General features: G+C 48.7%; 1 protein-coding gene and 1 long non-coding RNA gene across 7 annotated transcripts in view; one reads left to right on the plus strand and one right to left on the minus strand.

Moving 5' to 3' along the window:
- The window catches only part of CACNB4 (calcium voltage-gated channel auxiliary subunit beta 4), an 85,181-nt gene that overhangs the window by 53,220 nt on the left and 7,521 nt on the right, over positions 1 to 24,440 (plus strand). For all 6 annotated transcript variants that reach the window (XR_011000566.1, XR_011000565.1, XM_068195078.1 and 3 more), the window contains 10 exons: positions 9,304 to 9,423; positions 9,684 to 9,806; positions 13,592 to 13,722; positions 14,508 to 14,584; positions 15,908 to 15,927; positions 16,036 to 16,116; positions 17,819 to 17,877; positions 19,897 to 20,006; positions 20,939 to 21,090; positions 21,511 to 21,606. Coding sequence is in view for 4 of the 6 variants with exons in the window: in XM_068195078.1 (XP_068051179.1) it covers positions 9,304 to 9,423; positions 9,684 to 9,806; positions 13,592 to 13,722; positions 14,508 to 14,584; positions 15,908 to 15,927; positions 16,036 to 16,116; positions 17,819 to 17,877; positions 19,897 to 20,006; positions 20,939 to 21,090; positions 21,511 to 21,606 (969 nt within the window). In the remaining 2 variants the exon portion in view is untranslated. The remainder of the gene's footprint in view (positions 1 to 9,303; positions 9,424 to 9,683; positions 9,807 to 13,591; positions 13,723 to 14,507; positions 14,585 to 15,907; positions 15,928 to 16,035; positions 16,117 to 17,818; positions 17,878 to 19,896; positions 20,007 to 20,938; positions 21,091 to 21,510; positions 21,607 to 24,440) is intronic.
- LOC137476757 (uncharacterized) lies at positions 17,759 to 21,966 on the minus strand. Its single transcript, XR_011000567.1, has 3 exons — positions 21,488 to 21,966; positions 20,918 to 21,161; positions 17,759 to 18,445 (listed from the first exon to the last, which is right to left on the minus strand). It is a non-coding gene; the product is annotated as an uncharacterized lncRNA (long non-coding RNA).

Here is a 24,440-nt window from a genome sequence, read left to right on the forward strand (position 1 = left end):
TTTTTCGATTGCAAGGGCTCGGGGGAAGGAGTTGCTATTTACAGCCTGCACAGCACTTGGAAAATTAGGGCTTTTTCTTCCTGAGAGATTCCTAGCAGTCCAGAAGAGCTTCTTGTAGGTTCAGCAGTCGAGCGATTTCAGGACTTGCTGCAGGAAAAGTAATCAGAGATCATGGCAGCTCCTTGGAAAAAGAAAAAAAAGTACAAGGGAAGAGTAGAAAATGTAAAATAGGAAAAATTGAAATTCTCTGTTTGCAAGCCTCATTTATCAGTGTTTAAAGCAGCTTCTGAACCTCCTGGTTTGGAAGCTTTTGGAAGGAAGGAGCTAATTAAAACCATAACATAACACAACATACTCAGCTTAGGCCCAAACTTCATCAGTTGCTTGGCTTAAATTAAGCAGCGTGAAATTCATTTCAACAATGCCCTCCCAGCATGTCACAATTCCTTCTCATTCACTACCCAGCGTGAACATTTTAAACAAAGTAATTTTCCTATAATTCTGTTGAAGATTGGAGTCTGGTCCTGTGATTCTGTGATGTTCTAAACCACTTCTGCTGAAAAAAGTAAAATAAATATTCAGGGTTATTTCGGTTGTGTAAAGCCTGATGGTGTGGGAAGTGGTGACACCACTCTACAAGAAAATCAGGACACTGTAATCATCAAAATCCTTTAAAAAGATGTATATTCTTTAAATTAGCTGTTGGAATTAGGAAGAGCATGCAGTGAAAGCAGGCAGGTGGCAAGGACCTTCTCAGCGCTGAGGAAAATTCCACTTCATTCCTCACATGTAGAATGCCCTGAAGGTTCTTGTGCTGCACATCCCTGCTTTGGGGACTGAAGTGTTCCCTGTGTGTTTGGAAGAGATGGACTGGTTTTATTTGTTGGGAAATCATTCCAGCTAATGAATGGGTACTGCTGATCAGTCCTCCGGGAGGAGAAACGGAAATTTTTCCTTTGTTCAGCCTGGAGAAGAAAAGGCTTTGGGAACACCTCTCTGTGGCCTTCCAGTATCCTAAAGGGGGTTATAAAGTGAGGGAGATGGACTGGGGACAAGGGATGGGGACAGGACCCAGGGAATGGCTCCCTCAGAGGGCAGGGATGGGTGGGAGATTGGAATTGGGAATTCCTGGCTGGGCTGGAATTCCCAGAGCAGCTGGGGCTGCCCTGGATCCCTGGCAGTGCCCAGGCCAGGCTGGAGCAGCCTGGGGCGGTGGGAGTGTCCCTGCCATGGCAGGGGTGGCACTGGATGGGCTTTAAGGTCCCTCCAGCCCCAACTATTCTGGGATTCTGTGGTGTCTGAGAGCAGTCCCTGGACAGGGCATGAGAGGCCCAGCTTGGCACAGGTCATCCTTATGGGAATTTGTGAAGGAATTTCGAATGAGTGTGAGATGGGACCTCTGAGTTTTTTAGATGGTGTGATTTATTTTTCTTCTACACAGGCAGGAGGGGTGAGTTCAGCTCACATCTTCACTGCACGGCTCAGAAGGTTACAAGACCCTTAGTTAAAAGACCTGTTAAGGATTTATTGACCGATAAAACACCGCCAACAAGAATATTTATGCTTTTGACCCAATCTTTAAATATTTCATCTTATGGCCCCATGCTACAGTGTCAGCTTTGTTAGCCAATCATGCTGTGACACACAAACCTACAGTGCTGCATTCTGAACTCCTTGTTACCTCTGGAACTGCTTTTATTTTTTCTGTATCTTAAACTCTACAACTCTAAACTTTCCTCCTCCTAAGTTAATGTATCTCTGCTTTAAACTATAAATCCACATTCTCACTTCTAGCACCTAAGTTTGGAAACCTTTTCCAAGGTCTCAGCTCAAATCCTGGGTTTCATTCTGAACTTTGGCTTGCAAGCCCAAAGTTCTGAGAGCTCCCTGCATTTCAGATTCCAACACATCCTGGTTCTACCAAAGGTGACCTGGTGACAGCAGAGCCCCAGGGAGAGCAAACCAAGCTAAGCTACATGAAACCAAAATGGAAATAGAGATTAACTGGAACAGAATGAAATAAGAGGGAAAATGGGAGCTCATCCTCTTGCAGATCCCAAGTTAAATGTCCCTGGTGCAGTAATAAGGAACTAGCTGGGGGTGTGATTTTTTTGTTGTTAAGAAGTGATCCAGCCCTGTGAGCAGGAGCTCTCCATCCCAGCCAGCAGGGAGGGTGACTGGAGGGTGGTTTGGGAACACACCACATTATTCCAGCACCTCCTGGCTGAAGCCTGCATGTCTGAGGGATTGCTGTGGCAGACCACATATGGCAGCCACAGATGCCTGTGTACTTGGGAGGATGATTAAGTTTCGTTTGGGGGCAGTATTTGTAATTTATTTTTTTTTCCCGGAGACTTATGGAATTTTCCTGCCTTCCCAACGTGTTATGTGGGACAGACACAGAGCATCCTCCTCACAGGAGAGCTCATTTAGGATACCAGGTGCACTTTTATTATCAGGTTTCATCAAACCCAACAGCAGCAGCTTCCCCAGAGCCTTGGGAAGATCATTCAATGCTTTCAAGAGCTGAAGTAATTAGAAAACATAAAGCAGTGTCTCTGTTCCGTGGCAGCTTTAGTTTGGAGCCTTTTATCATGGAAAAAATAGCACCTTTTTTCCTCTCCTGGGACTGCTGAATAGCTTTCCTGAAAAAGAGGGACCAGCTGCAGAGGGTGAAGCAAAATTCAGGCTCGAGGTGTTCAGGTGTTGATTCAGTCCCAGGTCTCACAACCTGCATTTGGAATAAAGCACAGATCAGAGCGTTCCCAGGCAGATCTTTGCTGCTTTATGGCTGAACAAAACCTTGGAATTTGAAAGGTTTGTGTGTTCAAATTTGGATCACTTTGTTGGGTGAAAACCACCTGAGTCTGTAGCCATCCCTCTGGCTGTGATCCTCACCTTCTCCCTGGCTCTGAGACTGCAGGAAAAGTGTTTTGGGTGTTACTTTGTGGAGGAAGAGCTGGATTTTTCACCTGTGAAAAGTTCAGAGCAGCTCATCTATTCTCTAACCACTACTTCAGGCCTTGTGTGCACCTGCAGTGCCTGCTAAGCAAAATCCTGTGCCTTGCATGTTCATTTGAACATTACCAAAAGAGATGGGAGTATTTTGGCAGTAAATAGAGGTATATATTACCAGTATTTTTTTAAACTCTGTTTCTTAAATGTAGCAACACAATCTGTGCTGAACTGAAGGCAGCTGGAGAAAGGAGATAGACTGCAAGATTTGAAATCCAGGGTAAAAAAAAAAGAGATCAGGGAATGTTGGAAGAATTGCCCTATTTTCTCACAATTAGTATTCCCAAAGAAAAAACATTTCTAACTACCTAGTCATTTCCAAATTGCTGAGACACATAATGAGTTGTCTTAAATAAATTTACCAAACATATAGAAGGAAATAATTGCTGAGCATTTGATTCTGAAATCACAACTCGGTGCCAAGCGGTTGTGCAGCTGCTTTGTGTGTGCTGGGGATTCAGCAAGCAAACCGTTTGTTTGGGAGCTGAACCTTGTCCCGGTTGCACTTCCAGTGCCACATCCACGTGGGAATGTGTGGGAAAGTCCCACTGAACCTCTCTGCTCCTGGACCTCCCGGTTTAACACTGCAGTGGCTGGAATGGGCTTTGTAGTTTGAGGGGGACGTTAGTAATGGCAGAGGATATTAAAGCACATGGGGGCTGTGCTGCCGGTGGGAGCTCTGCAGCCCTTTCCACATGGGAATAATGCTTTGCTCTCCCTGCTGCAGCTCCCACGGAATGCCCCTCCAGCCCGGTAGGACTCTGCAGTACTTTACTGGGCACACACAGATTTTCCTGGCCCCGGTTTCCATTGCAGCACAGCGAGGTTTTCACGCCAAAGGAGGAGATCCCCACTGTTTCGTGTTTGCCTTTTAATTAATTACATCACCTGCCCAGTAATTAAATTTAGCTGCCCACCCTGAGTGCCGGGATGAGGTGAGCACCAACTGTGGAGGCCACTGGTATTTAAAATGTGAGTGTTTCTTAAGTCCTCATCTTCTGGTTCTTGTTTTCATGTAAAAATGAGTTGATGCTTATTTTCTGCGACCCCCCTCCCATCTCCATGACATACTTCTGGTAGTAACCTGTGAGTTAAACCTGCTCTTGTGCACCTGGTCCGGGGAGATCTTCATGTTGGGGCTTGGAGTGAGCTGCTTCCCCAGGGAATAACTCTCCTGTGGGTTTTGTGGGGTTTTTAAAGGGTTTCTGGAACATCGGTGGCATAAGGCAGCATATGGCCCTGCAGCCATCCCTGTGCCTGTTTGTTCTCCTTGTGCTGTGTCAGGAGCTCTGTCAGGTCTCTGGGAACCTGTCAGGGAGGGACGTGGCCTCGATTCTCCCAGAACTTGCAGAGGGCTGAGGACACTTGGGCTTTTTATGAGTTGAGGCTCCAGTTTGTGATGGATTTGTCTTGGGGGAGAGGGAGGATGGGCTGATGGAAGCTTCCTGCCAGTGAAAGGGCTGGGAGAGCCGGGGGTGTTCACCCTGAGGAAGAGAAGGCTCCAGGCAGAGCTCAGAGCCCTGGGAATGTTCCCCTGGAGAAGGGAAGGCTCCAGGCAGAGCTCAGAGCCCTGGGAATGTTCCCCTGGAGAAGGGAAGGCTCCAGGCAGAGCTCAGAGCCCCTCCAGGGCCTGAAGGGCTCCAGGAGAGCTGGAGAGGGACCGGGGACAAGGGATGGAGGGACAGGACCCAGGGAATGGCTCCCACTGCCAGAGGGCAGGGATGGGTGGGAGATTGGGAACTGGGAATTCCTGGCTGGGCTGGAATTTCCAGAGCAGCTGTGGCTGTCCCTGGATCCCTGGAAGTGCCCAAGGCCAGGTTGGATGGGGCTTGGAGCAGCCTGGGCCTGTGGAAGGTGTCCCTGGCCTGGAATGAGGTGAGCTGTAAGGTCCCTTCCAACCCAAACTAGTCTGGGATTCCATGTCTGCTCAAATATGTTTAGTTGACCAATTTAAAAGCTTTGGAGCGACCTCTGGTTCAGCTGTTTGGTCTGCTGGGTAATCTCTGAGTTTGGCATCAGGACAGGACCTTTGGGATCTTTGGGAATTAGCCTTCCTGGGTCTTGCAGAATGAGACTGCCTTGAGTATCCAAAAGCCTGTTGGGAAGGCGGGAGGTGCCAGGTGGGACTGGTGTTGGGGAGGAAGGGAGAGGAGCACAGGAGGAGGGGATGGGACAGAGGGTGAGCATTCCAGGCTGTCCCCAGCTGGGATTTTATCCCAACTGCACATTCCCAGTCATCGGCTGCCCGGGGGAGCTCTGCCACTCCCAGCCCTTTGTGCCCTGGCAGCGCTGTGGGTTTAGGGTGAGCTCTGTCTCTGCACTGCCAGCCCTCCTGCTCCCAGCAGAAACAGGCTGTGTGCCTGGGCACAGAGCGGGCACGGCTGCCCCCCTGCGTGCCCGGTGTCTGCTCATTCCAGCGTACAGGAGCGCCTGGGGAGGGGCTGCTGCCTGGCCTAATGGAGAGGGCAGGAGCTCTCTGTGAGCAGGGATGTTTCTCCGGCTTGGGATGGATCCACAGCACCCTAAATCTTTTCAGGAGAGGCTGCCTGTCATCTGGCTGATTGGAACTGCTAATGGATTGCTGCTTTAATTGCCCTAGCAGTGTGACAGAGCATTCCTTAGGGATGGAGGGAGAGCTGGGGATTTATGGCACTTGGGGAAAAATTACTTGCAAGCTCAGTAAGTCTTTATTTTTCAGCTGTAACAGCTATAGGTTGATTATTCCTTCAGTGAGCACAAAGGCTGGATGTTGTAGTGTCCAGGAAGAGGATTCATGTCACCTCCTCCTCCCTAAAATGCTGGGGCATCCCCATTCACCGGGAATATTGTGTCACCCTTTCCACCTTGGCACATCCTCCAGCAGCCTCACGTGCAAGACCAGTCAGTGAGCAGAATAAAAATGAACAGACCCACTGTTCTTTCTGCTTTACCCCTCTCCCTGGTGTTTTTGGGATTGCTTCAAACCTCCACGTCTTTAGCTAAGCTGAATTGCATTAGTTGATGAGAGAGGGAGAAAATAAATAATAAATTGCACAAAAAATGAATTCATGGGAGCCCAAAGTATAAGGGCTGTTAAGTAAGCAACGAGTCTTTCATTGCCTTGAATAATGTAATTATCTAGAAAAGCCTGTTTCTTTCAAATTGCCAAACCTGGTGTCACTTGAACTCATGGAAGCCCCACTTGACAAAGTTCCTCTGTCTCCCAGAGGGTCCTGGGACTGGGGTTAGGTAAGGGTGGGATTGATTACTGGTCCTCAAATGTTATGTGTGAAGCTGTGGGCCCAGGTGATGTCCCCAAATGGCCAGGCTGCTGCTCTAAGCAATGGGAAAACAAAGAAGTTAAAGGGTCTTTTTAGAGAATCCCAGAGTCACCAAGGTTGGAAAAGCCCTGCCAGACTGAGTCCAAGCTGTGCCCAAACCCTCCCCTTGTCCCCAGCCCAGAGCACCGAGTGCCACATCCAGGCCTTCCCTGGACACCTCCAGGGATGGAGACTCCACCATTCCCTGGGCAGCCCCTTCCAGTGTCTGACCACTCTTTCCATTAAGAAAAAAAAGGGAAATGGCTTTCCTCTTTCTTTTCCTCTCATTCCATATTGCAGTTTCAGCAAGTAGGAGCTGTCAGAGCAGAACTCACTGCACTTGGTGCTGAGCAGACAGCAGTGTTTGTGTTGGATTGTTGGGCAATATTCTGTCAGTATTCCACAATATTTCTGGCAATAATTCTGATCTCCAATCAAACATTTCAAACAGAACCCAAAATTCAATACAAGTTTGGCTCCTTTTCTGCCCCTCTTGCTGCTATTTGCAGGATGGTGCCTGGTTTTCAGTGTGATGCTGCAGCTCAGCACCGTGTGAGTCGCAGTCCTGGGGCTGCATCTTCCAGATAAGGCACCGGCCGTGGGGAGCACTTGGGAGAGCCGGGATCCTGCGGCTGTGGCTGTACCAATCCCTGGCACTTGGCACACGGGCACTGCTCAGCCTGGCAGAGAGCGCAGCCGGGGGCGGCCTGGCAGCATCAGCTGCTCTGCCCGAGGCCGCTTCGTTCTGAGAGCAGAGACTAAGTCACTGCTCAACACACAGCAGTGCAAACCAGCGTGGGCACTGCGCGCCCGGCACAGGGCTCCGCTCTGTTAAATTCCCTCACTGAGCTGGGCTGGGTGAGTAAACACCAGCAGAGCCCGGGGGCGCCCAGCTGGGCAAGAGGCCAGCGGCCCCCGCGCTGTGCCAGCCCCGGTGGGACACAGCCCGGGGCAGTGCCCGTGCCTGTGCCCGCCCTGCTGGGGCACCTCCAGGGCTGGGGACAGCTCCGGGATTGAGGGACCCTGAGGGGCTGGAGGGGCCAGGGAAGGGAACGGAGCTGGGAAGGGGATGGAGAATTCCTGAGGGAGCTGGGAAGGGAATGGAGAATTCCTGAGGGAGCTGGGAAGGGGATGGAGAATTCCTGAGGGAGCTGGGAAGGGAATGGAGAATTCCTGAGGGAGCTGGGAAGGGGATGGAGAATTCCTGAGGGAGCTGGGAAGGGCTGGAGAATTCCTGAGGGAGCTGGGAAGGGGATGGAGAATTCCTGAGGGAGCTGGGAAGGGAATAGAGAATTCCCGAGGGAGCTGGGAAGGGCTGCAGAATTCCTGAGGGAGCTGGGAAGGGAATGGAGAATTCCTGAGGGAGCTGGGAAGGGAATGGAGAATTCCTGAGGGAGCTGGGAAGGGGATGGAGAATTCCTGAGGGAGCTGGGAAGGGGCTCAGCCTGGAGCAAAGGAGGATCCCCAGGGATCTTTTCCCTCTCTGGAATTCCCTGCCAGGAGGGGACAGCCGGGGAGGATTTGGGATCATCCCAAGGAACAGGGACAGGAGGAGAGGGAACGACCTCAGGCTGGCCCAGGGCAGCTCAGGGTGGGCAGCAGCAGGAATTTCCCCATGGAAAGGGGGCTCAGGCACGGAGGGGTGTCGGGTGAGGCCTGGCCGAGCGCTCTGGCTGCCGTTCCCTGCTCTCTGCTCGGTCCCGGAGGAAGCAGAAGGAAGAGCAGGATGATGTGCAGCTTCCCAGCTGGGAAGAGCTGAGCTGCTGCCAGCTCCTGATGCCGCTGTCCAGCCTGGGGATGCTGCACTTGTCCCAGCTCAGGACCCCGAACTCTGCGTCTTCCCAGCCCTGCCCAGCTCTCCCTGGGTGTGGGATGTCCTGGCAGGAATTTTCTGTGTTTAAAATTGTGTTTAAAATCACAGCTGGGGGTGAAGCTCCTGTTGGCAAATCCCGTTCTTGGCCTGGAGGAAATCTGCCTTCCCCCAAATGAGTATGGAGCGAGGGAAGAGCACAGGCTCCTCAGTGGTTCCGAGCCAGAAGAATCCTGGTGGATGTGGATTCACAGGGATGGACATGGATCCACACAGCAGTGGACAGGGATCCACAGCAGTGGCCATGGATTCACAGCAATATTTAAGAATAGGTGACTTCACACGGTCTGTAAGAATATTGACTTCTACAGTGCCTGTGCTGCAGGATATAAATCAATGTAAGGAAAAAAAAAACAAAAGAAGAATGTAATGCTGTAGAGTGGCTCTGTTGGAACACTGAGCCACAGACTGATCAGGAGTAAATATTCTCTGCTTTGCAGGGTTAAAGCCCTGTTTTTCCCCTGGCCCCACGCACATAAAGATCAGGTGTGTGGGATGCTGGAGTCAGGCTGGTCTCTACAAAGAGAGCAGCCACTCCACACTTCAGGGCTTGCCAGGTGTCCTGAAAAATGTCCCAAAAAATGGCAAAAAATCCAACTGTGGCAGCACCTTCTTTCCCCCTCTGCAGGCTGATGCTTTCTGCTGCTGCCTGAATGTGCTGGTTTTGTGTCATATTGATACAGAGCTGTTGAGCAGCTTTAATAATGTCATTTTTGCCACTTTTTTTCCCCTGGAAGCTCTGAACAAAGCTCTGTGTGAATGAGAACAAAGCCCTTTCACAACGGAGCATATTCATGGGGAGGGATGATTCAAACCAAGCTTTATAATTCCTTAATTATATTTGATGTGACCTAACCCTTGACAATCCTGAGTCTGAGGCTGTCAAACAGGATATGAACATTATAAAGACTTTTGGACAGTGCCCAGAGCTGAGCTGGATTTCACTGTGTCAGTAAGAAAATGAAGGAGAGACGTTTTCTCAGCATTTTTGTCTTTGTAAAACTCACTCAAAAAAAAAAAGAAGAAACAAATGACTTTTAAAGTATTTTTAAAATTTGACTGGGGAGGGGGTTTCTGTTCCTTACCGGTATTTTCTTAGTGACCTGGGTTTCCTTTCAGGGCTCAGCAGATTCATACACGAGCAGACCCTCAGACTCTGATGTCTCTTTGGAAGAGGACAGGGAAGCAATCCGCCAGGAAAGGGAGCAGCAAGCAGCCATCCAGCTTGAGAGGGCCAAGGTGTGTTCTTCTCACTAAGTCATGGGCCAGGTGCCTGCTGCCTGCTGGTAAAATTCACACTTTCTTTTGAAATGCTTTGGCAGTTGAGTCAAAGTATCTGCAGAGAAGACGTTTGGGGAGTTTAGTGTAAATATTCTCCTCTAAAAGGGGATATTCCCCAGGGAGCTGAACTCTGCTGGCCTGGGTGAAATTATTAGGGCTGCATTTTTATGGATGAGAAGTTCCCAGCGTTTTTGATGGTTTTTTTTTTCTGTTTGTAGTCCAAACCAGTAGCATTTGCTGTCAAGACCAACGTGAGCTACTGTGGGGCTCTGGATGAAGATGTTCCTGTCCCAAGCACTGCCATCTCCTTCGATGCCAAGGACTTCCTCCACATTAAAGAGGTAAAACCCAGGAAAAGGGGCTGGGAAAGGGAATCTTTCTACAGGCCAAGGGCTTTGATTTGAACAGCTGAGCCATTTCCAGGAGGGCACAGTGAGGATGAGCTGGTTCTTCATCCCTTGTGGAGTTCCTGCACCCTGGGGTGCTTCTCCTGCCCTTTTGGAACACTTGGTGTTACCAGCATGTTGGAATTTCATCACACAGGAAGGAAATAATACCCTTTAAAGTGGTGGGTTCAGATTCTTTTCATCAGAACAAGTTTGTGATGGATCAGAGATGGTGCAGGAGAAAGGGATCCTGTGGAGCACTAAGGATTCCATGGAGCAGCACCAGGTCACACCAGGTCTTCAAAAAAACACCAGATAGGCTCCCTTCCAGAGAGGAAGTAACACTTAGGATAATAGAGTAAGCAAAGAAAATCCTGAAGAGGACAGATGCAAAAATAAGGGATAAAATGGAATAAATGAGCCCTGAGTATAGCTTTGGTAGAGAAAATTGCATTTTATTGCATGCTGAGCATATTTTATGCAATTTTTTATCTGAAGTGAGCCCTCCACATTTGCATAACCCCCTGTTGTGCTGTGGATTGGTACAGAGGCTTGCAGCTTGCAAAAGCACTTTTTCATCTCTGCATTTTGGGTTTATTTTGGGGTGTTCAGTGCTCATCTGTGTCTTTCTTTGAACACGTGCTCATCATCACTCCAGAGCACTGATCTCCCTTAGACAGAGCACATTCAGGAGGAAAAACACCTGCTGCTGCCCCTCCTCTGCTGCTGGAACAGGGAATTGCTTCACACCCCTTCTCCCTGAGAGGGAAAGGCAGTAAATTCCCTTTTTCCAGTTTTTAATCTTGGTTTTCCTGGACGTGGCCACCTTTATTGTCAGGGTGATTGAGTTGCACACTCTAAGCTCCTGTACATTTTTCCAGACGAGAGTCCCAAATCCATGTCGTGGCATTCCATGAGTTGTCTCCCAAGGTCTAAAAACCCAGGATCACACTGCCACTGAGCTGGAAACCATCTGGGTACTGGTGTTTGTCAGCTCAGCCTCCCTGGAGCTGGAACTCAGCAGGATTTGGGGAATGGTTCCCCATGCTGCAAAAAGGCTTGGCAGGATTTGTTTTTCAGTGATTCCAGGTTTTGGAATGTTGCTGAGCTGGGTACAAAGTCAGGTCACCCTCTGGCAGCATGGAGCAGAGGCACTGAGTGAGGAGCTGCTATTTTGAGGCTGTGTCCTGTATGTCTCATCCGTCTCCTCCAAACTATACATTGTGCGCCTGCTTAAAGGATGAAATGGCAACAATTCCTGACAGAGCAGAAGGAACCATGGGCATGGCAACCAGGGGAAGGAACGTGCTCCTCCCACACACGGAGTAGCAGAGGGGAGGGAGTGACCTAATGCAGATAAATCCTGTGTTCCTCGCTGCAGCCGTGGCATTTGTGTGTTCAGATGCTCTCAGCACAGCCCAGACTGGTTTGGGATGGAAGGGACCTTAAATGGGCAGGGACATTCCCACTGCCCCAGGCTGCTCCAAGCCCTGTCCAGCCTGGCCTTGGGCACTTCCAGGGATCCAGGGGCAGCCCCAGCTGCTCTGGGCACCTGTGCCAGGGCCTGCCCACCCTGCCAGCCAGGAATTCCCAGTTCCCAATCTCCCGTCCATCCCTGCCCTCTGGCAGTGGGAGCCATTCCCTGGCTCCTGTCCCTCCAGCCCTTGTCCCAGGTCCCTCTCCAGAGGGGCTGGTTCTGATCCCATGTCTGGAGGCATCACTCACAGGTCCATGAAGACAGGTTCCCATGGTCAGGCTGCACCTTTAGAGCCAAAATGGAGCAGGCAGTGCCCTTGGAACTCAGGTTTTGCAGGGATTGGTTTTGTAGAGTCAGGCTGGTTTGGGTTGGGAGGGACCTTAAAGCCCACCCAGTGCCACCCCCTGCCTTGGGCAGGGACACCTCCCACTGTCTCCAAGGCCTGGCCAGCCTGGCCTGGGACACTTCCAGGGATGGGGGCTCCACAACTTCTCAGTTCACTGATTTCCAACAGCAGGATGCTGAATCCTGAAGGATTTGTCTGGTTCACAAACTGGAAGTAATTCTGTAATTTAACATACTTCAAATAAAGCTTTGCTCAGTGCCACTGTCTGAACCAAGGTCAGAACAGCAGGAGGAATAAATACTTAGTTGGAGTGATCAAACAATGGAACCTCTTGCCTAAATATATAAAATAGGATAAAGAGGTTTTTCAGCTTAGGATGATTGCCTTCCCTTAGTTTTTATACATGTTAATATTTATGATTGGGTTAATGTTCAGATATCTGGGTTGATAAAAACCCATTTATTTTCCAGGGCTGAAGCTCTGAGTTTCAGAGTCATCACCAGGCACTGCTGCACCTTTGACAGCAGGGCCTCGGTGTTCCTGCAGGAGCTGAAGTGCTTGCAAATGTGGAGCCAGGAGCAGGGATGATCTGGAAGATGAGATCTCTGTGATGGCTTTTTCCTGGAGGCAGGCAAACAAAACCCATTCACTCGTGCTGCTCTTAATGACTCCAGAGTCAGTTGTGAAAAGCAATGTTTCTTTTGAACACCGAGCTGCCTAATGAAGCAGAACACAGGAGAAGCTTTTCAGATACTTTTCTTCAAAAGCTCTGCTGGCAGCAGCTACAACAAATCCTTTTCCACTCTAATATCCATCAGGATCCTGCTTTTCATTTTGCCATCATTAGGGACAGACCAGACTTTCAATAAAGCAGAAAAATACATGTTACTAAAGGTCAATGATAAAATGCTATACTTTAATATACTTACATTAAAATTTCTTCCTAAAAGTGAATTTTTCTTCATCTGTTGTAACCTGTTAATAACATTCCTGCAAATACCTGGAGAGGAGGAAGGCAAAGTGGTGATCTTTTGTCTGGACCATTAAATATGACAAGCAATATTTGATGGGAAGCTGAAGGTGTTATTTTTATGTTTGCTGCTGGGAGGTTGTTTGGTGGCCTCAGCTCAAAGAAATGGGTTCTGCTCATTAAATCAACCTTGAAATTAAATCAGCAAGGGCCAGGGCGAGGGGAAATGGCCTTGGGTGCTCTTGCTCTCCCACATGAGCCTGGTTCATTATCCAGTGTGGAGCTGAGGAGTGTGGGTAACTGTTGGGAAGGTTGAAAGTTTGACAAGAAAGTCTCACAGATACGTGTGCTTGGCAGAAAGCTCTCTGAATGTAGAACCTGAGAGTGGAACGGAGATGGAAGCAAGTTTTGATACAGGAGAATAATAGGTGTGTAAATTGAGGACTGCTGAGCCGGGCTTGCTGGACAGCTGAGAAGGCAAAGGGTTTGTCGAGTTGGAAAGAGGCTTTATGACTTAGAGCAAAGGATGAGCTGACCACAGGCAAAAGGATGTTTTTACCAAGCAGAAAGATAGATACCACAGGCAAAGTGGTGACGTGGCAAGTAGAAAAAAGGTCTAAAATTTTCCATTGCAAGAAAACAACTTTAAGCTTAAACTGCAACATACTAACTCATGTGACTGGAGAGTATTAGCCATAATATGGTAATGATAGTAGTTACGATAGGTTGTAGGTAAAAGTTAGGGTACAGGTTGGTTCTTCTGTATTAAGATGTTCAGGAAAAAAAGCATATAATGCATTGTAACCAAAACTAAAGGGTCTTCAGGCCTGTCTGCAGCTGGAGCTGACAGCTGTGGCCGTGGCTCTGTCCCCCATGACCCTGCACTGCTGTAACACCTGGGAGGGAATCTGGGAGCTGGAGTGGGCAGGAGCCTTGCTGTGTTGCAGAAATACAACAACGACTGGTGGATAGGGAGGCTGGTGAAGGAGGGCTGCGAGATCGGCTTCATCCCGAGCCCGCTGCGCCTGGAGAACATCCGCATCCAGCAGGAGCAGAAGAGGGGCCGCTTCCACGGAGGGTGAGCACGCCCTGGCCTTTGCAAATCGCCTCAAATCCTTCCTCAGCCTGGGCACTATTTCCAAAGGTCACCTGCTGCCGCTTTATTGCGGGGCATTTGCAGTGTTGGGTTTGGGATTCCCGGTGGAGGTACGGATTTGCGGAGAGCGGGAGGTGTTGGTGATGAGAAACAAAAGTGGCTTTGACTTCAGGAAACAGCAGTGAGGGATAATGACAGGAATTTCTGATGGTTTTCTGTGCCTGTGGCCTTAAGTCAACTTGGTGCTCAAAGTCTCCCAGATTTTTCCCAGCTTTTCTTTGGTTGTGTTTTTTTTCTTCCTTTTTTTCCCTTTTTTCTTCATTTTGGCCCAAACCAGACTTGTCAGACTTTGTAAGATCAGCTTTGCCATCCTTTGTTCTTCATCTTCCAGCCTGAGGTTTTTGAGTCTCCACCCTGCCAGACCTGGAGATGGCAAATCCCTGGAAAAAGATCTGGGAGATAAACCTGGGAAATGCTTTCAGAATGGTTGAACAGCATCCAGATTTCTGCTATAATTTTTGACACAACTTCAGGGGCAGCCAGTGGGTCTCAATATACAGAGAAATTACTGAGTTCAGTGAGATGTTCCTGGGATTTGTATGGTAAAATTCCATATTATCATGACAAAACAGTTAATATTTATCTTTTGTTTAGTTAGAATCATTTGTGTTTGTATGACCTTGTGATTCCTCATGAGACAATTCCTCCCCAAAACCTCCCACATTTCGGGGTGCCTGGTGTTAATGGGGGTCTTCCTGCTGCTGTAGGAAATCCAGTGGGAATTCTTCTTCGAGCCTTGGAGAGATGGTTTCTGGCACATTTCGAGCCACACCTACAGCCACAGGTAGGACAGGATTTATTCAAGGAAACCCTTGCTAATAATTCTGTTTAAAAACCCTACGTGAGAAATGCAGGTTGTCCCCCTTGCTGAGTTACTGAGATGTTTTCCAGCAAAGTGTTGGCATGCACAGGGCAGGAGGGCAGCTATTCCCAGCCTGCAGGAGTTGCTGAGGGCTGGGAAAAATCCTTGGGATCAGTGGCAGCTGCCCCAGTTTAATGCACAGATTGCCCAGTTCAATGTGTAGAATACCCAGTTTAATGCACAGATTGCCCAGTTTAATGCACAGATTGCCCAGTTCAATGTGTAGAATACCCAGTTTAATGTATAAAATGCCCAGTTTAATGCACAGATTGCCCAGTTTAATGCACAGATTGCCCAGTTTAATGTATAAAATGCCCAGTTTAATGCACAGATTGCCCAGTTTAATGCACAGATTGCCCAGTTCAATGTGTAGAATACCCAGTTTAATGTATAAAATGCCCAGTTTAATGCACAGATTGCCCAGTTTAATGCACAGATTGCCCAGTTTAATGCACAGATTGCCCAGTTCAATGTGTAGAATACCCAGTTTAATGTATAAAATGCCCAGTTTAATGCACAGATTGCCCAGTTTAATATATAGAATGCCCAGTTTAATATATAGAATGCCCAGTTTAATGCACAGATTGCCCAGTTTAATGCAGATTGCCCAGTTAAATGCACAGATTGCCCAGTTAAATGTGTAGAATACCCAGTTTAATGTATGAAATGCCCAGTTTAATGCACAGATTGCCCAGTTTAATGCACAGACTGCCCAGTTTAATGCACAGATTGCCCAGTTTAATGTGTAGAATACCCAGTTTAATGTATGAAATGCCCAGTTTAATGCACAGAATGCCCAGTTTAATGCACAGATTGCCCAGTTTAATGTGTAGAATACCCAGTTTAATGCATGAAATGCCCAGTTTAATGCACAGACTGCCCAGTTCAGTGCGCAGAATGCACAGTTTAATGCGCAGAATGCACAGTTTAATGCGCAGATTGCCCAGTTTAATGCACAGACTGCCCAGTTTAATGCACAGATTGCCCAGTTTAATGTGTAGAATACCCAGTTTAATGTATGAAATGCCCAGTTTAATGCACAGAATGCCCAGTTTAATGCACAGATTGCCCAGTTTAATGCAGATTGCCCAGTTTAATGCACAGATTGCCCTGTTTAATGCACAGATTGCCCAGTTTAGTCAGGCCTGAGCAGAGGGAGGTGCTCAGACAGAAATCAAAGTGCTTTGGCAAAGGGATTTTGGTTGCCTGCGTTTGTTTTAACCAAGTTCTTATTTGGTCTTCTAGCAAAACAGAAACAAAAAGTGGTAAGTAGTGCTTTTGTTTCCATTTTATTTCCTTCTACTTCATAATTGCCAGGATTTCCCTATGGTTTTGTTTGGCTGATGATCTGAAGGGTTGTTTTTTCCCTCTAGACAGAACATATTCCCCCCTATGATGTAGTGCCATCCATGAGACCTGTGGTGTTGGTGGGCCCATCGCTCAAAGGCTATGAGGTATGGACTGAGGTGTTTGCAATTAATTCAACTTTCATTATCCCTGATCATCCTCAGTAATTCAGTGTGTGGCTCAGTGCAACTGGTTTGTGATAATTTCAAATGATTTAGCTTAAATAATTACCAAAATGTTCTGTAAGAGCTAAGAGTTACTTCTGACTTGTACTGTTTTAAGCACAGTGCAAATCCATTCTCTTCAGTGCACTCATTCCTGATTAAATCAAGTCAAAAAGAGAATTTGTGTCTGCTACAAGAAGTCAGATTAATGAGCTGGACTCTACACATGAAAAATGCTCATCAAACCAGCCCCTGCTTTGAACTTAATTAGCAAAACATTTGAAGGAGCTTCCTTGTTCTCCTTTTTTCACTTTATTAATAAATTCAAATATTTTGTAAAGAAACCTTTAACCCTCCTAAAAGATTGCCCAGGTAGAAGTGGGCAGGATAACATGCCCAGATAACCAGGACAGCCTTTTTTAGGCTGCTGCAGACTCAAGTGAGCATTTACCACGTGCTAAACCAGCAGAGACTTTGAGCAGGGCAGTTTAGGGAGCTCAGCCATCTGGGAAGTGCTGAACCAGGAACTAAATGAACATAACATCAAAGATACACTTCATTTAGCTTAATTAATGTTGTCAGTAATTTATAGGATATTATTAAACAAATTGGAATGGTTCTTTTTGGGAGGTGACAGCCCTGGCATAATGCAGTGTTCTGGCATTGTTTTTATGTGAGAGTGACTGAAGGTGCAGCTCAGCAGAGCAGGTACTTCATGTTCTGCTCTCTGCCTTTTAATTTGATGGGGAAGTATTTTGACAGGAGTAAATTCCCTCTGTGCTGCACCACAGATCAATTTACCTCACGAGTTTGGAGGGGAGAGGGGCTGTTTGTTCATAAAAACCTCCTCAAATCTGCCACCCTGTCTCTTTTTTTGAATAAAACAACACTAAACACAACACCTTGAACATACAAATGTGTGGAAATGGTAACACAGAATATTAATTTCAGTAACAAAAATACTTGATCTTACTTGGGGGAATTTATTTTGACTGGTTTTTCCTGGCTAAATGCTGAAGGAATCAGTTGGAAGGAGGGAAATAAACTGGCAGAGAGGCCTGGGGGCTCTGATGAAGCTGCTGACTGGCCTGGCAGATAATAATTGTCAGCCTGAGCTGTCCTGCAAAGGACAAGGAGCTGCTCAGTAAATCAGATGGCAGAGATGACAGCTCTTGGGGCTGAGCAGCTCAGCTGCGTTCCCAGGTCCAGCAGTGGGAACATCCCATTTTTCTGCTGTCATCGCTCTGTGAGAGCAGTCCCCCCGCAGGACAGATCTCATCCCTCACGTCTGAAGGCCACTGGAGCAGTGGTGTAGGAAAAGCCCAAGGGCTGTGGCCAGCAAACATCCCCCCGGGCTGTGCCCTGCTGTGCAGCTTTGAGTGGTGCTGGATGTGCAGGGGGCGAGGAGTGCTCAGCACAGGGCAGGAGCACACACAGGGACAGCTCTGCACTTGGGCCAGTGAGTCAGGAAACTTCCAGGGATTCACTGCCGAGTGCCGTGGCAGGACACGGCACTGGGACGGTTCTGCCCAGCAAGGGTGTGGATTGTTGGCTGTATCCCTGCCTTCTACTCACCTCTTTCCTTCCTTTTGGCTTCTTTCTCTCCCTGTCCATCCCCCTGCTCAATCTTCTCCCCTCTGCCAAGGTGACAGACATGATGCAGAAAGCTCTCTTTGACTTCCTGAAGCACAGGTTTGATGGGAGGTGAGAAACTCTGTCCTTCTCATGCTGCTTTGCCCATGTGTTGCTAACATTTCAGTCAATTATTTTACTTTTTTAATGCCAGAGGGTTTGCTGCATGATCAAAGCTGAATTTCTGGCTTTGTGTCACCGCTGAAGAGTGGGACACAGCTCATGTGTTTCTAGGGGTGCACATGTCTGCATTTCTGCTGTGGCTGGGCTAGGATTTCTTAGTCTGACACAAGAATTCTGTCTCAGTGTCTTCCCAACACCTAAGAAAAATCAACTCTAAAATATTCCTCATATGAGATTTTATTTTGACTGCCCTAAGTAGGCAAAAATACTGAAAAGGGTGGTTGGAAGAAGGAGATGCTGAGAAATAAAACACAGAAAAAGAATTGTAAGGAGGGTTCATCTCCAGCTGGAGCATTTCCTGGTGAGCTGCAGAGGATAATTTGGATTTCCTTGCTAGGAGCACTGGGTTGGTCCATGGCATCACCTCAGTCCCTGTAGCTGTCTGCTGCATCTCTGGGATGTTCTGCCCTTCCTTCCCAGTTAGTTGAGGATATTCCAGCTGGGAAAAGAAGCTGTTCTGGTAACACATAACACTTAAGTCAGGTTTGAAATACCCAAACCACCAGGGCAGGGAAAATGATGTTCAGTGGAAGAGCTGGAGCAGGATTTATGGATTTTAGGAGAGCGGAGGTGGCAGTGCTGAACTGATCCCTAAACAGCTCAGAGAGAACGTTTAATGATCAATTTCTGTGCAAAGCATCTCCTCTCTTGGTCTGTTCTGAGCTGCTCAGCTCAAGTGATTTTCTGCAAGTCCTAGTTCCATCAGCAGTATTGGCAGCTGGATCAGGTGGGAGTATGAAATTTCAGCAGTGGAGAGCTCAGTGCCACCAGCAGCCTGAGACCATTGATTTTAGCTCTGAGGAACTCAGGAAAAAGCTTCTTCTTGGTCCTTCTGCCAACTGCTATGGCTTTGTGGGCTTTCTCCTCCCTCCCTTTTCTTTCTTCTTTCTTTCCTTCTTTGTTTCCATCTCTTCTGCAGTTTTGGGAGAGGTCCACATTACCAAGAAAGGAGCTGAGTGTCCAAGGAAGAGCCTTTCCAAAGGCATCAGAGAGATCTGATTCCTTCCCCGCCTCTGAATTCCCTTGGCTTTGCCAGCTCCTTCCTTTGTAACTGCAAGCTCCCCTGCTGGCCACTGAGCCCAAGTCCCACAATCCATTCATTTCTATTTTAAGCTCATTTTTACTTTTGGCCTCCACGGTATGCATTTATTTTTGTATTATGCAGAAAAATAACTGCACTTCTTTTTAACCCTGCAGCTGAAAATTCCACTTAGGGCTGCGTAAATCTTAGGTTCTGTGCAAAAGCTGCTGGTCGTTTTCAGCTTGCTTTCTTCCCATTTTTCCTGGCTCCTTGGCTCGTCCCAGGCCTCCTAATTGGATTTTACATGAAGGGATTGTGTGGTCTTTGCTTTGTAACATTTTGTGTCTTTCTAACTCACTGGGAGATGAAGCAAGTAAATCACCTGCCTTAAGTTAAAGAGGTGCAGTGAAGTTAAACTTGAGTTCAGGCAGCCCAGAGAGCTCCACTTCCTTTTCTCCTGCTCGTCCCAGCCCCTGGCACAGCTCCCTGTCAGCTGGGCTGGCTTTACTCCTGGTGTAACTCCGAGGGAAGAGGGAGTGCTGCTACATTGCAGCTCCCTTGTTCTGAGTGCCCCGAGCCTCACATAACTCACAGCATTTACGGCACTGTGTAAATTCAGGCAGGAGATGAGTGAGCTGGGAGGAGGAAAGTTAATTGACGCACTAAGGAGAATAGCAGGAACTCCATCCCAGGGCTCAGGGAGTAGGAAATACATCCCAGTTACCCAGCACTTCTGTTCAGTTTGTTCTTTAACGACGCCATAGCTCATCTGGAAACGTGCCTGAGCGTGTTTGGTTGTGTTTGCCCTTTGGAATGGGCTGTGGCTGTGGAAAATGGGCTGTGGAGATCCCACTCCTGTGTTTGTGTGTGCTGTGCTCTCCTGCCAGGATATCCATAACCAGAGTGACAGCTGACATCTCCCTGGCCAAGAGGTCTGTGCTCAACAACCCCAGCAAGAGGGCGATCATTGAGCGCTCCAACACCAGGTCCAGCCTAGGTAAGGCCCTGGCACAGCTGGGATCAGGCTCTGCTTACACACAGGGGCAGGACACGATCCCAGCCTTCCAGTCTGAGCTGCAAGGGACCCACAGGATCATGGATCCAGCTCCTGGCCCTGCACAGACACCCCAAAATCCCACCCTGGGCACCCCTGGGCACTGCCCAAACTCTCCTGGAGCTCTGGCGGCCTTGGGAATGTGCCCATTCCCTGGGGAGCCTGGCAGTGCCCAGCACCCTCTGGGGAAGAACCTTTCCCCGAAATCCAACCTGACCCTGCCCTGGCTCTGCTCCAGCCATTCCCAAGATCACAGCAGTTGTGCAGATTTAAATGTGTCTACAGCATTTTACTGCATAATCCTGAGCTGGCCTCTCAGCTCCTCCTCTTTCCCAGCCCTGTGCTTTTAATTCCACATCACAAGGAGCCAAAGAGCTTTCACTTGTCCAGCCAGGAAACGCCATTCCTGGCCCTGGGACCAGTTTTGTGTTTAATTTTGAGCAGTTACAGCTGAATTTGCTGTCTGGCTGTGAGATTTTGGGTCCTGCTTCTCTCCTCAGTGTCAGGACTGCTGGGGAGCAGTGGCCTGAGGAATTTTTATTTGGACTCCATGATCTTGGAGGTCTTTTCCAACCTTGATGGTTCTGTGACTGTGTGATTCTTTCTGGCACAAGGGTGGAAATTTCTGTGTGTCACGTGCATTCCAACATCCCGCCCTCTGGGACACCTTCCCAGGATCTCAGAGGAATTGGGTTTGGTAAAAAAAAGAACCCAAATTCCAAATCTCTGCCATGCTGAGTGACTGCTTGCACTAGAGGTAGAGGTAGCAGGTTATTTTATGTCAGTGCCATCAGTTCACATGTGGAGTCTGTGACAGTAAGTGGGGGAGGGTATTTTTATCCCAGTGGTTTCACCTGCTTTGTTTTCCTTTGCAGCTGAAGTGCAGAGTGAGATTGAAAGAATCTTTGAGCTGGCCAGGTCCTTACAGCTGGTTGTCCTGGATGCAGACACTATAAATCACCCTGCACAGCTTATCAAGACATCTCTAGCACCAATTATTGTCCATGTGAAGGTGTCCTCTCCAAAGGTAACTCCTCACCCTAAGATCCAGGAGGGAGCTGAAGGGCAGGGTGGGAAGGGGCAGTGTGGAATCCGCACCTGAAAAGAAGAAAAAGTGACATAATGTACTGCTGGTGTGCTACAGTCCATCCAGCAATCCAGAGAATTCTGTATAAATACAATTTTCATGCTTCTCTATTGTCAGAAATAACTTAGGACTTAAAGAAGGATAAAGCAGAAATGCATTTGAAAATTTTCAAGGGTTCGAACGTGATCCAGAGGGAAATGTTCCCAGTTCTCAGAGGGGTTATCAGAAAGGTTTGGGATATTCAAGGGCAATATTTTGTGGAGAGCTTCTGCTCTTGGTAATCCCTCAGGGGGAAGTCAGGCTGAGCTTTAGGGAGATAAATGATCCTTAAACTCACCTTTTGCCCTGTCCTCCTGGCAGGTTCTGCAGCGACTGATCAAGTCCAGAGGGAAGTCACAAAGCAAACACTTGAACGTCCAGTTGGTGGCAGCTGATAAACTTGCACAATGCCCACCAGTAAGTACAGAGGAGAGGCTGAAGAACTCCTGCTTTGTGGAATTCTGATGATTCCTGCTGTGCTGATCCCTGTGCAGAGCTGGGTCCATCCATTATCACTGCCTGGTGGTGCTCACACGGCCCTGCACTCGTGAGACACAAAGTGCTGCAGACTTTCATCCTGGTTATCTCCTGCCCCGGGTTTGTTTTGGTCTTTGGCAGGGTGACAGGGCAGGAATGACGTGGAGGGGACAACAAATCTGTTCATTAGCAAATTACATCATCTGTGGAGCTGCAGCTCCCGGAGGGACAAAGTCTGGGTTTGGAGAGGCCTCCCCTCACTGCACAGGGAGTGTGTGGAAAGGGAAAGGGGAGTGTGCAGGCATGTGAGCCCTGCTCCTGATCCTGCAGGCCATCCCAGTCACCTCATCAGAGCACAGCCACTGCTCTCCCAGCTCCTGATCAAAGATCTGCCCCTCTCCTGCAGTCCTGAATTCCTGCTGATGGAGCAGAGGCCTGCAGGGCTCGTGGGCAGGGTTGTGGGAGAGGCTCTGCAGGGGTTTGGACAGGGCAGCTCAAACTTGCATTTAAGGTTGAAAACCACACCTGGTTACTGGGACAGAGGCAGTGGAAATGGACTTGGACGTGGCTTTGTGTGGGATCTCTGTGGGATGTTGGGATGGGAGTGCAGAGGCACCAGGGCAGCGACAGCTTCTCTGGGCAGCCTGTTCTTCTGCAGAGCTCAGCTGTGTTACATTGCTCACATGGGATTTTTTACTGAGTTGTGATCTCTTAAAATGCTGCTGGGTTATTCCTGTGAGCCATCCAGGTCCCACTAACCCAACCAGAGTTGTAACTGTCCTGGAGGACAGAGTGATCCCTCTAAAACACATCCCTTCCCAGCTGCTGATGGGTGTGAGCCGAGGAACTGGAGCTGCAGCTGCCCCTGTTTGTGGTGTTTCCCCTGAGCTTACACACAGAACAGCCCTCTGCACGTTGTCCTGGGTGAAAGGTGTTTCCTCTGGCACCTGCACACAGAACCCTGGGCAGTTTCACAGCCTTTTTTTGCTCTTTATGCAGCGATTTCCTCTTACTCAGCTTCACTTCACTCACATCAGCTGAAATGAGAGAAGTTACCAGAGAAGCTGTGGCTGCCCTGGCAGTGTCCCCGGCCAGGCTGGGCTATCCCAGGGCTTGAAGCACCCTGGGATAGTGGAAGGTGTCCCTGCCCGTGGCAGGGGGTGGATGAGATGGTTTCTTAGGTCCCTTCTAACTCGTGGGATTCCCAGATTCCATGAAATAATGCATGTGGGGTGCATTGTGGCACTTGGATTGTCCATGCCCAGGTTTACTGAACTCTGCCTCAACACCCAGGCCTGGAATTGCATTCCAGTGCTGAAGGCAGCCAGGTGAGGCCCCACCTGGATCAGAAAAGCCTCTCCAAATGTCAGAGCCCCAGGTTTCAGCCATGACCCCAGCCCTGCTCCGAGGCTGTTCCCACAGCTGCTCACAAACCAGCCCAGCACTTTGCACTGGTGATGGGAAGGAAGTGAGTGCTGACTTGAGCTCTCCCAGAGAGGTGACAGTCTGCCTTGGCTTGAAATTAAAGTTGGCCCATGGTTTAATGAAGTAAGAGTTCATTGCTAAGAGCAAAGGCACTGCTCCCTCTCTCCTGCTCATCCCTTTTGCAGCTCAGATTCCTGCAAGAGGAGAATTTGGAGTGTTGGTTTAAAGGGAAGGTCCTTGCTCAGGATGCAGTCCTCGCTGTGTTCCTCTGCTGAGAGCCAGCCATAGGAATGAGCTGGTGCTGCATGTCTAGACATTGTAAAAATAGCTGTCTCCTGGGGCATATTTGAGCTCAGGAACTGCTTTCATTATTAATTCCTTGCTAATCTGCCCCTGACACTGCTCAAGCCAGTCTTGGGCACTGCAGGGCTCCAGGAACATTGCAGGACACCAGGAACATTGCAGGACACCAGGAATATTGCAGGGCTCCAGGAACATTGCAGGACTCCAGGAACATTGCAGGACACCAGGAACATTGCAGGACTCCAGGAATATTGCAGGGCACAGGAATATTGCAGGGCTCCAGGAACATTGCAGGGCTCCAGGAACATTGCAGGACACCAGGAACATTGCAGGACACCAGGAATATTGCAGGGCTCCAGGAACATTGCAGGACTCTGGGAACATTGCAGGACACAGGAACATTGCAGGGCTCCAGGAACATTGCAGGACACCAGGAACATTGCAGGGCTCCAGGAACATTGCAGGACACAGGAACATTGCAGGACACAGGAACATTGCAGGACACCAGGAATATTGCAGGACACCAGGAACATTACAGGACACCAGGAACATTGCAGGACTCCAGGAACATTGCAGGGCTCCAGGAACATTGCAGGACACCAGGAACATTACAGGACACCAGGAACATTGCAGGACACAGGAACATTGCAGGACACAGGAACATTGCAGGGCACAGGAATATTGCAGGGCTCCAGGAATATTGCAGGGCACAGGAACATTGCAGGACACAGGAATATTGCAGGGCTCCAGGAACATTGCAGGGCTCCAGGAACATTGCAGGACACAGGAACATTGCAGGGCACAGGAATATTGCAGGGCTCCAGGAACATTGCAGGACACAGGAATACTGCAGGACACAGGAATATTGCAGGACACAGGAACATTTCAGGGCTCCAGGAACTCCACTTCAGGAACATGACAGGGCTCAAGGAAACACAAACTGCACAGCCTTAAATCCACAGCTCATCAACAGTTCATCATGGTTGTTATTTTTTGAAACTTCTGAATTCATGCCCGTGCTAAGAGAGGGTACAGACCCCTCTGGT

Source organism: Anomalospiza imberbis, chromosome 7 (genome assembly GCF_031753505.1).
Source record: "Anomalospiza imberbis isolate Cuckoo-Finch-1a 21T00152 chromosome 7, ASM3175350v1, whole genome shotgun sequence".
Taxonomy (NCBI): Eukaryota; Metazoa; Chordata; class Aves; order Passeriformes; family Viduidae; genus Anomalospiza; species Anomalospiza imberbis.